General features: G+C 41.4%; 1 protein-coding gene across 6 annotated transcripts in view; it reads left to right on the top strand.

The window, feature by feature from the left end:
* LOC148872559 (origin of replication complex subunit 1B-like) overlaps positions 1-15,481 on the top strand; it is a 72,813-nt gene that overhangs the window by 41,945 nt on the left and 15,387 nt on the right. For 2 of the 6 annotated variants that reach the window (XM_088972249.1, XM_088972250.1), the window contains 2 exons: positions 13,919-14,193; positions 14,582-14,652. In XM_088972249.1, coding sequence (XP_088828375.1) covers positions 14,181-14,193; positions 14,582-14,652 — 84 coding nt within the window. In that variant the 5' untranslated portion in view covers positions 13,919-14,180. Of the gene's footprint in view, positions 1-13,865; positions 14,324-14,581; positions 14,653-15,481 lie in introns of those variants that run through there. The other 4 variants (XR_016107738.1, XM_088972248.1, XR_016107739.1 and 1 more) reach the window with 2 other exon arrangements.

Here is a 15,481-nt window from a genome sequence, read left to right as displayed (position 1 = left end):
GAATAGTAAAAAAGAAATTCAATAAAAAGAAAAAGCAAATACACCCTAAAGAGGTGATAAGGCAGCACCTCCAGAAAGAACTAAGAACAACAGGCCCCCAAAGCCCAAAACAAAAGACCCCCATACAACTTACAAATCAAAAACCTCCAAAGACTAAAATAGACCAGAAACCAACACTTGAAATATCGCCTTGGAAAAACCAAACTCAACCCGATAGCCAAGAAAAGGATAAAAAACACAGACAACCAAAACTCCCGCTCACCTTCATCAATATAAAAGACTCCAGTCACTCTTCATCAACAATATCTAAGACCTCTCTTTCACCTTCCTCCCAAGCCTCGCCCCCTTCCCCAACTGCATTCCTCCTTTGAATTTCCTGTCTTCTATTCTGCTCAAAATGTTTGATTGCCTTCCTAACCACCACTTCTCCCCCCAAGAAAGAACAGGCCAAGAGATTCCCAACTGCAACCTGTCCATCAACTATTTTATCAATGTCGATTTTTCCTTTCTTAGAAATAGTTATCTTGGAGAATTCTTCAGCTTTATCCCTTCCTGTCTCCCTCTCCCCCTCTCTACTTTCCTCTTCGATCTCAACCTCACCTCATTCTTTTCTTTCATTCTTCCTTCCTTCTCCATACACAAGCCCCACAACAGCAAAGGGTCCCAAAAACAGCCCAAAGACAAAACTCAAAATTCAGCCAACAAAGACAAGAACCACTTCAAAAACCCCACCAACAAAACAACACCAAGACCACAACCATCTCAAAAAAAAAAAAAAAAAAAAAAAACCTTTTAGTCTAGCGAAAGCCTTTGAAACCAAAATATTTCTATGTTTTCTATGTTTTCCTTGTTTTTTTAAGTCTTTTATTTGCTGCATCAATCTTCCTGGACTCCAACAAGCAAGAAGAGTTTTCATTAATCCTTTCCTGCTCCAGGACTGTGTTCTTCTCAAAAAAACTGAGCATCAACCAATGCTGTAGTTCTTTCATTATCAGCTTCTTTTGGTCTAAGTGTACTCAAGTCATTATAACTCTAATCAGTCAAAAAGTGGATGTGCTTGAAGGTCTCCATCATTCTCCCTTACAGGCATCTCATATCATTCCTCTAGCCCTTTAAACATCTTCCCTGATGCCTTATCAACCACTTTGTTTAAGTAAATGGTCTTGTTGATGTAGTGTGTTTCATCCAAATAAGCTTCCTCCTCAGTTGCCTCACTTAACCTCTCATCTTCATCAGAAGAGTCATCACCTTCCTGCATTTTTCCTATCAAAATCTTGTTTGATAAGGTCTATTCCTTAAGTACACCTTAGAACCAAAATAGCCAGAAAAACCCTTTTTTTTCTTCTGCTTTCTTTCTTTCCAATTTCTTCTATAGATTCAAGGCCAACCATAACAGGGTGGAGCCCTTCTTCTAAAATTTCCTCTGTCCTTTCGAAGCTTGAAGAGTTTTCCAGAGTCACCCACTCACCCAACAAAATAGAGGAAAGTTTGGCTGCACTAGACTCTGGGCTAATCCTACACTGGGGCTAGAAGTGGGATCTGGAACCCATATGCCCTCACCAACTTCATCTTTCTTTTGGTCATCTTTGAAAATAAAAAGGGGTCAAGATCATAAACCTCTGAACCAGAAGCTTTGTCTTCCATGACAACTCGGTTTAAAAGTATACAGTCAATCAACTCCTTTTCTGCCTCAAATCTCAGGACAATATCTCCCTTAGGCTCCCTTGATTGAAACAGGGTAAGCTCTGCATCGTTCGACACAAAATGAACTATCAAGGTCGAGATGGACCTTTCCCCTTCTCCACACAATCCCCATCTGTATTCTCCCCTTCCAAAAACATTTGTGACCTCCTCCTGGATGTTTCTCAAACATTCATCCAAATTTGAGCTTCCAAAATTTTTTTCTGGGGCCCTAATCTTGTTAAAAGTAGAATCCACCCCATGTGGATTTTGAGCTGGGTCAACCCTAAAAATACTCGGTTTGAAATTAAAAGACCCCTAATTTAAAACTTTTTTCCATCACTCCAAAAGGGTTTGGGAACATTCATGTGATGCATGAGGGATCGTGCTATTTCTAATAGATGTCAATTCTTTCTCTCAGCCACCCCATTTTGTTGTGGGGTGTAGGTACATGAGGTCTGATGTATAATGCCATGTTGGTCCAAGTATTCTTGAAATGATGAAGACAACTATTCACGCCTATTATTAGAACAAAAAAAAATTAATGTGAACACCAAATTGATTGCGAATCTCAGCATAAAATTTCACGAAGATGGTAAACAATTCACTTCTTTCTTTCATTAAATAGAACCACGTCATCCTTGAAAAGTCATCAACAAAAATAACAAAATATCTATATCCATTGTATGACATCACTTTATAAGGACCCCAAACATCCGAGTGAATTAAAGAAAAATGACTCGACACACGGTGGCCAACCCTAGAACTAAAGGGAACACGATGGTGTTTCCCAAACTGGCACGACTCAATTTAAAACAGAAAGATGACTCAACAAAGGAACCGGTGTCTAAAAGGTAGGAGGCATCTGATTAGCTGAACGATTCTCCTGTCTAAAACTGGAACTGGTGTCACTAGTCATGGCATGATTGGCCCAGGTTGAGGGTGGACCATGCAAGTCATAGCAATAATTAATGATATGCCCATCTATACCACAATGAGTACACCTCCGTGGACCCGAGCCACGTTCTCTACCACGGGCTCCCCCTGAATCTCTGCCTCCAGTACGACCACCACCACGGGTATATGTAGATCCACCACTACCACTCCGGCCATATACCGGACCACTACTACCACCACGGTCAGACTGAGCTCCTCGAGCTCCACCTCTAACACCACGGCCTCTTGACACTGCAAATGTTGATCTATCTAAGACATTAGAGTTCTCCGTAGATCCAATAGAAGTCCTCCGAAGTCGAGCAAACTCCTCTTCTAAAGACGGAAGAGCTGATCCTCCTAGTATCTGGGCTCGTACTAGTTCATACTTAGATTTCAGCCCCACCAAAAATTGAGTCACATCAAGTTGTTTTCTCTGTTGTTGCTGAATCTTGACATCAAAAGTGAGGGGGTGATAAACATTCAACTCATTATGGATGTTTCTCATACTGGCATAGTACTCCTCAAGACTCTGATTGCCCTGTTGCAAATTAAAGTATTCCTGATACAGCTGATATACACTGGTTGTATTGTCTTGACCAGAACACAATTTCTTAGCATGGTCCCACACATCTTTGGCAGTGTCAAGAAACATGAAGTTTACAATAATCCTGGGTTCCATACTATTCCATAACCACGTGATAATTTGTGCATCCTCTTGTTCCCAATCTTTGTATTCATGAGAGTTAGTGGAGGGTTTCTCCTCTCTTATGTGTTTCACCTTCTTCTTTGCCTTCAGAAAAACTTTTATAGATTTAGCCCAAGGGACATAATTCTCCCCATTCAGTTTAATGGAGGTCATTTGAACATTCAGGTAGTCAGTAGGTATCATCACATTAGATTTGCTATCACTGTTATCTCCCATTGTTGAATTCTGTTATCACTGAATTCTGCACACTTGCTGAATTCTTTTATCACTGAATTCTGCACACTGCACACGACTTGATCACACTGATCACACTGGTTTCAGCACTTATTATTGCTGAAAGTTGCACTCGCTACACCACAAACCCTACCCTACGGCTACCTGAAATCTCACCACTATATGAACACCACTTCTCCTTCGAATCACACAAAAAATAGCATAAACCCTAGACACTACATTCTGAAATCCCACCATACGATCTGCAACATACTTCCTATATGATTCATAACAGAAAATATGCATAGAAATCCCTTACCTCATCACCTAAAGGACAACCACACGAGAAGGAAATCAGTCCACACAAGACACCCAATGCACCACACGAGCCAGCCCTACATTGATTAGGGGAGGGCTTAGAAACCACAGCAACTGACCACACAAGACACAACCGAAGGCATAGAAACCTCCAAGGGAAGAGAGTGATCACTCCTTTTCAACCCTTTCTCTGATCTCCAATTGATGACAAAGAATTCAAGGGAAAACCCTAGATTGAGTGCGCAGAGAATAGAAATCTAGGCAGATCCAATTTGCTTAGTTTGGCTCTGATACCATGTTATAATTCGGCCTGCCTTTGAATTTTCTTTGTCTGTTAACAGTCAAGAAGAAAGAGAAAGAAAGAAGAAAGAAAGAGAGAGCAAGAAAAGGAAGAGAAAAGTCTGGTTCGAATTAGGGAAAAGTAAACCCTACCATTCGGCCAGACATGTTTTTATATTATTAATATAATGGAAAAGACACAAGTGCCCTTATTTAAGTAAGAGACACTAGTTCTAACATAATAATATAGATCAACAACCTCAACAAGTATAAAGACAGAAATACCCCTATGCTAACAAGGAGGAATTAGTTTACATCAAATTTCTTTTATAGGAAAGTTTACCTCTCCCCCCTAGTCGACCGAGCAAGTATGTTGAAGAAAGATGAATAGGAAAATAAACCATCTAAATCTAGAAGCCAAATTCTATTATCACAGTAACCTTGGTCCAGGTAGACCACTTCCAACTTTAACAAAAGGACAAGGAAAGTATTAGAGTTCGGCCTGCCTCTTAGACTAATAACAGTCAAGGAAAAGAGAGAAGAGAGAAAGGAGAAGAGTAGAAGAGAGGACAAGGAGGAAAAGGACTGGTTCAAATCAGAGAAAAATCAACCCTCCCATTCAGCCAAATCTATTTTATATTACTAAAAATCTTGTGGAAAAGTCACATGTGCACCTACTTAAGTTAGGGACTTTAACATAAACTTACACATCAGCACCTAACCATAAGCACAAAGACAAAAATACCCCTACATACTCGACACTAACCTCCCCCTCAAGCTGGAGAGTATATATCATATAATCCCAGCTTGTTACATATGTAGTCCACTCTACCCCGACTCAATCCTTTAGTAAACAAATCTGCCCACGGGTTTCCTGTGTTGACATATGTAGTGTCTATCACTCCACTCGGCACCTTCTCTCTAAGAAAGTGACAGTCAACCTCTATGTGCTTGGTTCAGTCATGAAACACCGGATTAGAGGAAATATGAACTGCAGCCTGATTGTCACAATAGAGCTTCATTGGAGTATCAACAGTGTATCCCATCTCCTGGAGAAGGTTCCTTAGCCACACTAATTCACAAATAGCATGTGTCATAGCTCTATATTCTGCCTCTGCACTGCTTCTTGCCACAACTGTCTGCTTCTTGCTTTTCCATGTCACCAGATTACCCCCAAGAAAGTGCGAAATATGAACTGCAGCCTGATTGTCACAATAGAGCTTCATTGGAGTATCAACAGTGTATCCCATCTCCTGGAGAAGGTTCCTTAGCCACACTAATTCACAAGTAGCATGTGTCATAGCTCTATATTATGCCTCTGCACTGCTTCTTGCCACAACTGTCTGCTTCTTGCTTTTCCATGTCACCAGATTACCCCCAAGAAAGTGCAATAGCCTGTGGTAGATCTCCTATCAGATACAGAACCAGCCCAATCAGCATTAGTATATCCTTCTATTTCAAGTTTTCCACCACTTCTGTATATCAAACCACGACCAGGAGACCCTTTAAATACCTCACAATCCTTAGAACCGCATCCCAATGTAGAACCAGAGGTTTCTGCATGAATTGACTTACCACACTAACTACGAATGAAATGTCTGGCCGAGTGATGGTTAGGTAGTTCGATTTACCTACCAGCGGCCAGTATCTACTAGGGTCTTCAAACACTTTACCCATATCACTACTCAGCTTGGTGTTTGTTTCTATAGGTGTTTCAACTAGTTTAGCACCTAACAAACATGTTTCTTCAAGCAAATCAAGAACATATTTCCTCTGACACAAGTTAATACCATGCTTAGACCTTGCTACTTCTATCCCCAAGAAATACTTCAATTTACCAAGGTCCTTTGTCTGAAAATGTTCTTGCAGAAAAGTCTTCAACCTGTCAATGCCTATTTTATCATTTCCGGTAATGACAATATCATCTACATACACCACCAATAGGATCTTCCCTGCTTGAGAGTCATGACTGAAGACTGAATGGTCAACTTGGCACTGTTTCATACCAAACTTTTTTACCACCTCACTAAATCTGCCAAACCATGTTCGAAGAGACCGTTTAAGCCCATAAATGGCCTTCAGTAGTCAGCACCCCTTACCATCCTCCCCCTGAGCAACAAACCCCGGTGGTTGCTCCATATAGACCTCTTCGAGCAGGTCACCATGCAAGATGGCATTCTTTATATCAAGCTAATAGAGGGGCCAATCATATATCATAGCAAGAGAAACCACAACAAAGATTGAACCAATCTTAGCAACCAAGGAGAAAGTCTCTGTGTAATCAATACCATATGTTTGGGAATACCCTTTGGCAACTAGTCTAGCTTTCAGCCGCTCTACACTACCATCAGATAAGTACTTAGCCGTATAAACTCACTTACAACCAACAGCCTGCTTACTAGGAGGAAGAGTGGTGAGTTCCCGTGTATGATTATGGGCCAGAGCTGAGAGTTCTTCTGCCATCGCACGGCACCATCCTGGAGAGGCAAGGGCTTCCTGGACATCCTTAGGGATAACAACAAAGGATAACAAAGAGATAAACTGGCGATGGGAAGCGGAAAAGTGAGGCAGTAAAACATAATTAGAAATAGGTTGAAGGGTGCGACTGCCTGATTAGATACTAGGTTTGGAGCTGGTGTGGGAAGGGCTGTCTGATTTATCGATGATGATGGATCTGGAGGAGGAGTTGATACATGTGGGCAATGTGTATACACGTGATGGATAGGTGGTCGTTCAATAAGTGGTGGCACCAGATCAAGGACTTGGTCATAGTTGGAACAAGAGGAACAGAATCCACAACTAGAAGAGGAAGGGGAAGAGGTGATGAAGAGGAAGAGACATCACCGGACCCCAAGAAAAATGGAATAGACTCAAAGAAGGTAACATCAGCACACACAAAGGATCGTCGAAAGCTGGGATGATAACACTTATACGCTTTCTGAGTTCGGGAATAGCCAAGGAAGATGCACTCAATAGATCGTGCATCTAACTTGTCCTATCCTGGCCCCAGATTATGAACAAAAAAAAACACACCCAAAAACCCAAGGAGAAAGAGGAACCGGAGACAAGGTAGGAAACAATGTGGTGAATGGAGATGACCATCAAAGATAGACGTGCGCATCCGGTTAATCAAGAAACAAGAAACAAGCACTGCATCACTCCAAAAAGATGGGGACATTCATGTGATGCATGAGGTGGTAGACAGTTTTGTATGTCCTTAGCTTCAATCAGAATGATGTACTTTATGAGTTTATTGTAAATGAATAAAAGTGCATATTTGATTCATGTTTCCTTGGTATGTTTCTATGTAATACCCTTAAACTAAACACTTAATGAGACCCGTGTTAATTTAGAATGTTCATAGCCAGTGGGTCAGTCTTGGGAGACCTGTCATGATAAGGCTGACACTATTGTGCTACCAAGTCGGTTGGGGTGGCCTGTCTCAGCTGCTAGGGTGAGACCCTAGGCACATACAGTGTAGGATTAATTGAATCTTTGAACTGGACCAGATTTCCAGCATTGCCCTGGACCTTGGAGATTAATGGGCAAAACTGGAATGTTACACCCGACCCCTAGACTCGATTATGATACTGCACTAGGTGTCGGATTGGGCTATCTTTGATGTACCAATCAGTGAGATCCTTAGCGGGGGTCAAAACCTGGGTATGTTGGTACAGTCTGAGAATTCATCTGAGTGGGTGATCATAGTGACAGGATCAGCCCCTTTGTCAGACAAAGGTAATGATCGAGGTTGCACTTTCACTGATGGAAACCAAGACTACCGGTAGCCGATTTCAATCGTTGAGACTTGTTTTGCAATGTATTTTTTATATGGGATATAAAAGTATATATATTATGGTTTCTAAAATGTTTGCAAAAGGTTTCAATTCCCGGGATCCATATAAACAGAGAGTGCAACACTATTCCTTGCAGCTGAGGGAGAGGTCCTCTCTTGTCGGACAGTGTTTGATCATTATGGGTTGAGAGGTTGAGTGTAAGACCATTGAGGATAATCCCTGATGGGCTAATCTTACATCTGCCCACAGTCCCTGGGTGTTACAATGTGGCTTGGCCCAGGGACCACTTAGGGTAAGTGTTGGGCCCATAGAACCCATTTGATGGGTTTCAGGGGGTGCACTGTCCATAACAGTGTATTCGGCCAGGCCTTATAACAAATGTTGGGTCGAACCCATGTGGCTGACGTGTAGATCAATGCTTTGGTCCCACGCCATACAAGGAAGCCCAACTGGGCAACAAATAGGAAGACTAAGTGAGCACTTAACCTTAATGGGCCTAAAGCCCATTTCGAACTGGGCTATTTAATTAGTTAAATATGGGGCAAATCCTGAGATGGATTAGCAGATAGGATAGGGTCTTAACCCTATCCACTCAGAGAGTCAAGATCTGAATGTTATTCAGATCTAGAAACCTCCTAGTGAGATTAGGAGAAGGCTAATCTAATCTGGAGATGAGATAAAGGTTTATCCTTATCACCTAAAGGGATGCCTGATCCAAATATGATTTGGATTAGCAACTCCTAATTGGATTAGGAGTTGATCCTTTAGAGTTACTGTTAGACAGTCTTGTATGCCCTTAGCTTCAATCGGATTTGATGTACTTTTGTTATTTAGTGGAAATAAATTAAAGTGTATGTTTGATTCGTGTTGTTTGGTATAATTCTATGTAAGACCCTAAAACTGGACACTTATAGAAACTTGTGTTAGTTTTAAATATTCACAGCCATTGGATAAGTCTAGGGAGATTTATCCTGCCAAGGCTGATACTGGTGTGCCACCAAGTGTTGGGATGGCTTGTTTCAGCCATCAGGGTAAGACCCAAGGCACATGCAGTATGGGATTGCTTAAACCCTTGAACCGGACCAAATTTCCAGTATTGCCCTAAACCTTGGAGACAGATGGGCAAAACTGAAAAGTTACACCTGACCCCTGGACTCGATTATGACACTTCACTATGTATCGGATCGGGCTGTCTTTGATATGTCAATCAGTGAGATCCTTAGTGGGGGTCAAAACCTGGATATGTTGGGACAGTCTGAGAATTCATCTGAGTGAATGATCATAGTGACAGGATCAGCCCCTTTGTCGGACAATGGTAATGATCGGGAATGCACTCTCTCTGATGGAAACCAAACTGCCGGCAATTGATTTCAATCATTGGAATTTTGTTTTGCAAAATTAATATATATATATATATATATATATATATATATATTATATATATATGTACGGTTTCAAAAACATTTGCAAAAGGTTTTAATTCCCGGGATCCATGTGAGTAGATAGTGCGGCACTATTCCTTGCAGCCGAGGGAGATGTCTTCTCTTGTCGGGCAGTACTTGATCATTAAGGGCTGAGAGGTTAAGTGTAAGACCATTTAGGATAATACCTGATGGGCTAATCTTGCACCTGCCCATAGTCCCTGGGTTTTTATAAGATGGCTTGGCCCAGGGACCACTTAATGTAAGTGTTGGGCCCATAGGGTCCATGTGATGGGCTCAAGGGGGTCACTGAGTCTTTCAGTGAATTCGGCTGGGCCTTGTAACAAAGGCTGGGCCGAACCCATGTGGCTGGTGTGTAGATCAATGCTTGGGTCCCACGCCATACAAAGAAGCCCAACTGGGCAGCAGGTTGAAAACTAGTTAAACACTGAACACTTAATGGGCCAAAAGCCCATTTCGAACTAGGCTGATATGATCACCAGTTCATAGGGCGAATCTGAGATTAGTGTTAGTAAAAGGATTGGGTCTTTGACCTTATCCACTCTAAGAGACCAAATTCAAATTAGATTTGAATCTGGTAACCTCCTGATAAGATCAGGAGTTAACTAACTTAATCTGCAGATAGGATTAAGATTGACATCTATCCAAATACTGATTTGGATTGGGATAACTCCCAAAATATTGGGAGGTTTCTTAATCAAGAAGAAAGAGGAGAAAACCCTAGCAGAAATATCAGATTTTGAACTAGGGGGTTTGAATAAGCAAGAAACACATCCTGCAATCTGAGATTTGATCTCTCACAGACTCCAGAGAGAAAAGACAATTCTGCCATCTTCGTCCCTAGACTTCTCCTCCTTCAGCTGCCGCCACTACCTGTTGGAAGATTGGATCTTTGCAGCAACAGGAAGTCAAGAAAACAATTCTTGACAATAGTCTTGCAAGAAAGACACTAGGATTCGGTGTTCAAGGTTTCCAGAGGGTTCTTGTGAAGAATCCAGTGTGTAGGACGCATCATGCTGGTTCTGTTCCATCCACAGCTGTGTCATCTTCAGCAGGAGCGGATCTTGGTTACTTCTTTGGGCGTGAACACCAACTTTGGGAGGTATTATTTCTCCGGATCAGGTATAATCCTTCCTGTTTCCTTTTGGTTCAGATCTGGTTTGTTTATGGTTCAAGTAGGATCCTTGAATAATGTATTCTAAATTTAGGGAATATGATTCCCAGTTGGAAGAAGGTAGGAAATTTTTTTGAAATTTGCCCCATTTCGCACCTTTCTTGGCATCCATTAGATGGATCCTACCATTCTTTCAGTTACAAAAGAAGGAAGGGGCGGCAACCTTTAAGAGAACAATTATTCACATCCTCTTTAGTACTGAAATCACAGAAGAAAGAAAAAAAATCAACCCTACAGAATTCTTTCGTTTCGCCCCCATCTTCTTGCTGCCTACCTTGCCAGTTCGATCTCCAGTTGTGGGAGAAGTCAAGATTTGATCTTGATATCAGTTCTTTGTGAAATGACTGATAGGAAGTTGTGCTCACGTGCCATCCTACTATTTCTTGCGAAGGAATAGGTTCTTAGAGAAGAACAATGTTGATTCTGCTTCATCCTGCACTACGCCATCTTCAGTGGGAGCAGTCTTTGGATCCTTCCTTGGGCGTGAACACCTCCATTGGGAGATATTATTTCTCCGTATCAGGTATAATTTTCCCCTACTGTTTTTGTTCAGATCTGGTTCAGTTTATGGTTCAAGATTGATCCTTGAAAATACGATTTTCTAAATAGAGAATTCGATTCCCAGTTGAAGGGAGAGAAAAATTTTTGAAATTCACCCCCTTCATTCCGCAAGATTTGGGCGTCCATACAATGGATCTCTCATTCCTTCATGAGGGATCGAGCTATTTCCAAAAGATGATGGTTCTTTCTCTCAGCCACCCCGTTTTGCTATGGGGTGTAGGTCCACGAAGTCTAATGGATAATGCCATGTTGGTTTAGGTATTCTTGAAATGAAGAACACCAAATTGGTTGTGAATCTCAGCATAAAATTTTTTGAAAATGGTAAACTATTCACTCCTTTCTTTCATTAAATAGAGCCACGTCATCCTTGAGTAATCATCAACAAAAATGACAAAATATTTATATCCATTGTATGACATTACTTTATAAGAACCCCAAACATCTAAATGAACCAAAGAAAAAGGACTCGACATACGGTTATCAACTCTAGGACTAAAGGGAACATGATGATGTTTCCCCAACTGACACGACTCACAATCCAAAACAGACAGATGACTCAATGAATGATCCAAAGACTTCAAAACTTTCGATGAAGGATGACCAAATCTAGAGTGCCACTAGAGAGGAGAAAGAGACGATTGGAGAGCTGTTGACATACTTCCACCACCATCAAGATAATACAACCCACCAGCTTCATGCCCTCCACCAATCTTCATCCTCGTCTTGAGATCCTGAAAATTACACGAAGAGGGGTAAAAGGTAATGGAGCAATTAAGAGACTTGGTCAACTTACTAATTGACATAAGATTAAAAGGAAATTTAGGGACATACAAAACTGAGGGTAAGGATACAGGGTCCATGTTAACATTACCAACACCACAAATGGAAGATGTGGAACCATTAGCAAGGGTAGAAAATTGTGATGTTGGGCAATGAGAGAGGGAAGAAAGCACACATGGAGTTCCAGTCATGTGATCGGAGGCTCCAGAATCAATAATCTAAGGATTGGGTGTGGATGCCAAACAAGCCATACCTAAGTGTGCGAGAGTGGTCGTGTTCTGCTGAGATGTGGCCTGAACAAACCTCTCATACTCATCACGGGGAACACTCATCATCTCCTTCCCAAAGCTCGCTCGCCTTCACTTCAACAAGACCCCCCCTTTGAACCACTGTTATGCATCTTTATTCTTCTTAATATAAAATATTTTTATTAAAAATAAAGAAAAAATGAGATCCCCCCTTCCTTTTCATCCTCCTCATAACCCCCCTCCTCTTAAGGAGGCTTATGCCTCCTTGTGTTCGGGAGGCTTATGCCTCTTGTGTTCTGAATTATGCCTCACGCCTCTAGGTAGTAGAACGCCTCGCGTCACGCCTCCGCGTTTTAAAACACTACATGAAATTTACACTAATCTTGGGTTCATACTATTCCATAACCATGTGATAATTTGTGCATCTGCTTGCTCCCAATCATCATACTCATGAGAATCGGTGGAAGGTTTTTCGTCCCTTATGTGTTTCACCTTCTTCTTTGCCTTAAGAAAGACTTCTACAGATTTAGCCCAAGGTGCATAATTTTCTCCATTCAACTTAATGGAAGTCATTTAAACATTTAGGTAGTCAGTAGGAACCATCACACTAGTCTTGCTATCACTATTGTCTCCCATTGCTGAATTCGGCACACTAGACCACACTACACTGATTTCAGCACTTACCATTGCTGTAAACTGCACTCTTTACACCACAAACCCTACCTCACGACTACCTGAAACTTCACCACACTGTTTGAGGAACACTTCCCTTTCGAATCACATTGAAAGCTGCACAAACCTTAGCACACTACAATCTGAAATCTCACCATACTATCTGAAACAGACATATCATTTAATTCACACCAAGAGAATGCATAGAACCTCTTACCTGATCACCCGAAAAATCAGACCACATAAAGCACCCACTGCACCACACGAATCAGCCCTCTTCTCTTAATCGATTAGGGCTTCTTAGAAACTGCAGCAACCGACCACAAACACCACAACTGGAGGCATAGAAACCTCCAAGGGAAGAGGGTGAACACTCCTTTTCAGCCCTTTCCCTTATCTCCAACTGATGGCAAAGAAAGCAAGAGAAAACCCTATACTAGGTGCACAAAGAACAGAATTCTCGGCAGATCCGATCTGCTCAGTTTAGTTCAGATAACATATTAGAGTTCGGCCTACCTGTTAGGCTGATAAGAGTTAAGAGAGAAAGAGAGAAAGGAGAAGAGTAGAAGAGAGGACAAGGAGGAAAAGGTCTGGTTCAAATGAGAGAAAAATCAACCCTCCCATTCGGCCAGGTCTATTTTATATTACCAAAAATATTGTGGAAAAGTCACATGTGCCCCTACTTAAGTTAGGGACTTTAGATCTAACATAAACTTACACATCAGCGCCTAACCATAAGCACAAAGACAGAAATACCCCTACATACTCGACACTAACAAAAAGACTCAAACTCATTATCTCTCAAACCACTTCTAAACTCTAAATCCCAACTTAGCCCAGATTCTAAGACCTATTCATGGGCCAGGTAGCCCGATGGCCCAGCTTGGCTGTAAATGGGCTTGGACATATTATTAAGCCCATAGGCCCGAGCTCTGGCCCAATGATCTAAGCCCGATTTAATTTCGAGCCGGGCTTAGGATTTTACATGATAGTCCAGCCCGGCCCGAAAATATATAATACATATTATTAAAAATATAAATTTATTTTCTTAAATCTTAACCCTAATTTTCACTCCATAGTTGATACTCGATACTCTCCCCCAACCTCTTCAGTTTTTCGATAGCTCCCTTCTACACAATCGGCGGCGACTGACGAGCATCTACCAAGAGATCAACGGCAGCGATCGGCGACTAGGAAAGTGGTGACCCCATCCTCAATAGCGTCGACTGGCGATTCACCCCCAACAGCGGCGACCGGTGACTAAGAAAGCAGCGACCAACAACCCATCCTCAACAATCAATAGCGGTGATTGGCAGTTCTTCCTCAACACTCAACAGCAGCGAGCGATGACTAGGAAAGCAGCGACCGACAACAATGACAGAGAGAGGTTACTCTCTGAAATCATTATATTTGATTCTTCCTCGGGCTCTTTTTAGGGCCAAGCTCGGGCCTAAGATCCAGGCCCGAAGGTTGGATTGAGCTCGGGCTCAGGTCTACAGAATTTACGTTGACAACAGGTGAAATCCCGGCCCGGCCCATGAATAGCTACCCTTGCTATAGGTTTAGCCTTTAGGTTTGACAGAGCATAGACCACAAAAACATCCTTGTCCCTTAAAATTGTGTAATTTGATCCTTACATTGATTGTGGTTCTGGTGTTGCTCATCTGCATTTTGTGATACAGTTAGCTTTAATTATACACTTTGAGAGTTATATTCTACTTTTCCCTTAGGCAAATGGTTCTCTAACTAGCATTCATGTTTTCTTGCCTTTTCAGGAAAAGCAACTGTTGGAATGGCTGAAGTGGAAGCAGCCATACAGGAAATGTTCCAGACGCCTCATATACAAGTAAGTTGGTGTCAATAAATGAAAATCCAAACATATGCACAAATATATATACCTTAACCAAATCAGAGGGATGGAAAAGAAAGACCACCATGAGTATCTGGTTTAGAAATCCTGCTATTAGTCTATCTATCATCAATCATGTTATAATGTTTGTGTGTGTGTTTTGTGGTGGTTGGACTGGGAGGGATCATATTCTGCTATTAGTCTATCATCAGCATAATGGATGCATTCACTTGAATCTGCTGGGCCTGCCTTTCAATCTTTTTTTTTATCAGCAACACAGAAAAGATTCATTAAATTTATAGAATGTGTACAACAAGAAGTTGTGGGTAGATAAAAAGTGGCCTTCCTTTCAATCTTTGGAAGAGATATTCTTTTTTTTTATCAGTAATCAAAGTAGATTTCATTACTTAGAGAAAAAAGATAATACAGAAACATGGGCAGTGTTGGTTCGGCTGGTTTAGTGTTGATATTAGTCATATTTGTGTCTTAAGTTCTTAGTTATTGGGCCTAAACTTGTTTAATGTTTTATTTGTCTAGGTGTCCCATCACTAATCAGGGGCATTCTAGTCCATTCATGTAACATTATTTTATAATCATCTATATAAGATTGTAGGGCCGGCTGAAGAGTGTATGTCACCTTTCTGAAATCTTCTTCTCTTCTTCTTATTCAGCTGTTGTGTTCCAGCAAACATGGTATTAGAGCACTAATCCATCTGTCTGGTTACAGCCACCACTTTTTTCTGCTCTTCTCTATTCTTTTTTTTTTCTCTCTCTCCTATCTTGGCCGCTATGAAGAAACCCTAGGGCTGACCATAGAACACAACAA

This window comes from Nelumbo lutea, chromosome 2 (genome assembly GCF_056320005.1).
Source record: "Nelumbo lutea isolate HS-2025 chromosome 2, American lotus-T2T, whole genome shotgun sequence".
NCBI classification, from domain to species: domain Eukaryota; kingdom Viridiplantae; phylum Streptophyta; class Magnoliopsida; order Proteales; family Nelumbonaceae; genus Nelumbo; species Nelumbo lutea.
This window is presented reverse-complemented; position numbering and strand designations above follow the sequence as displayed.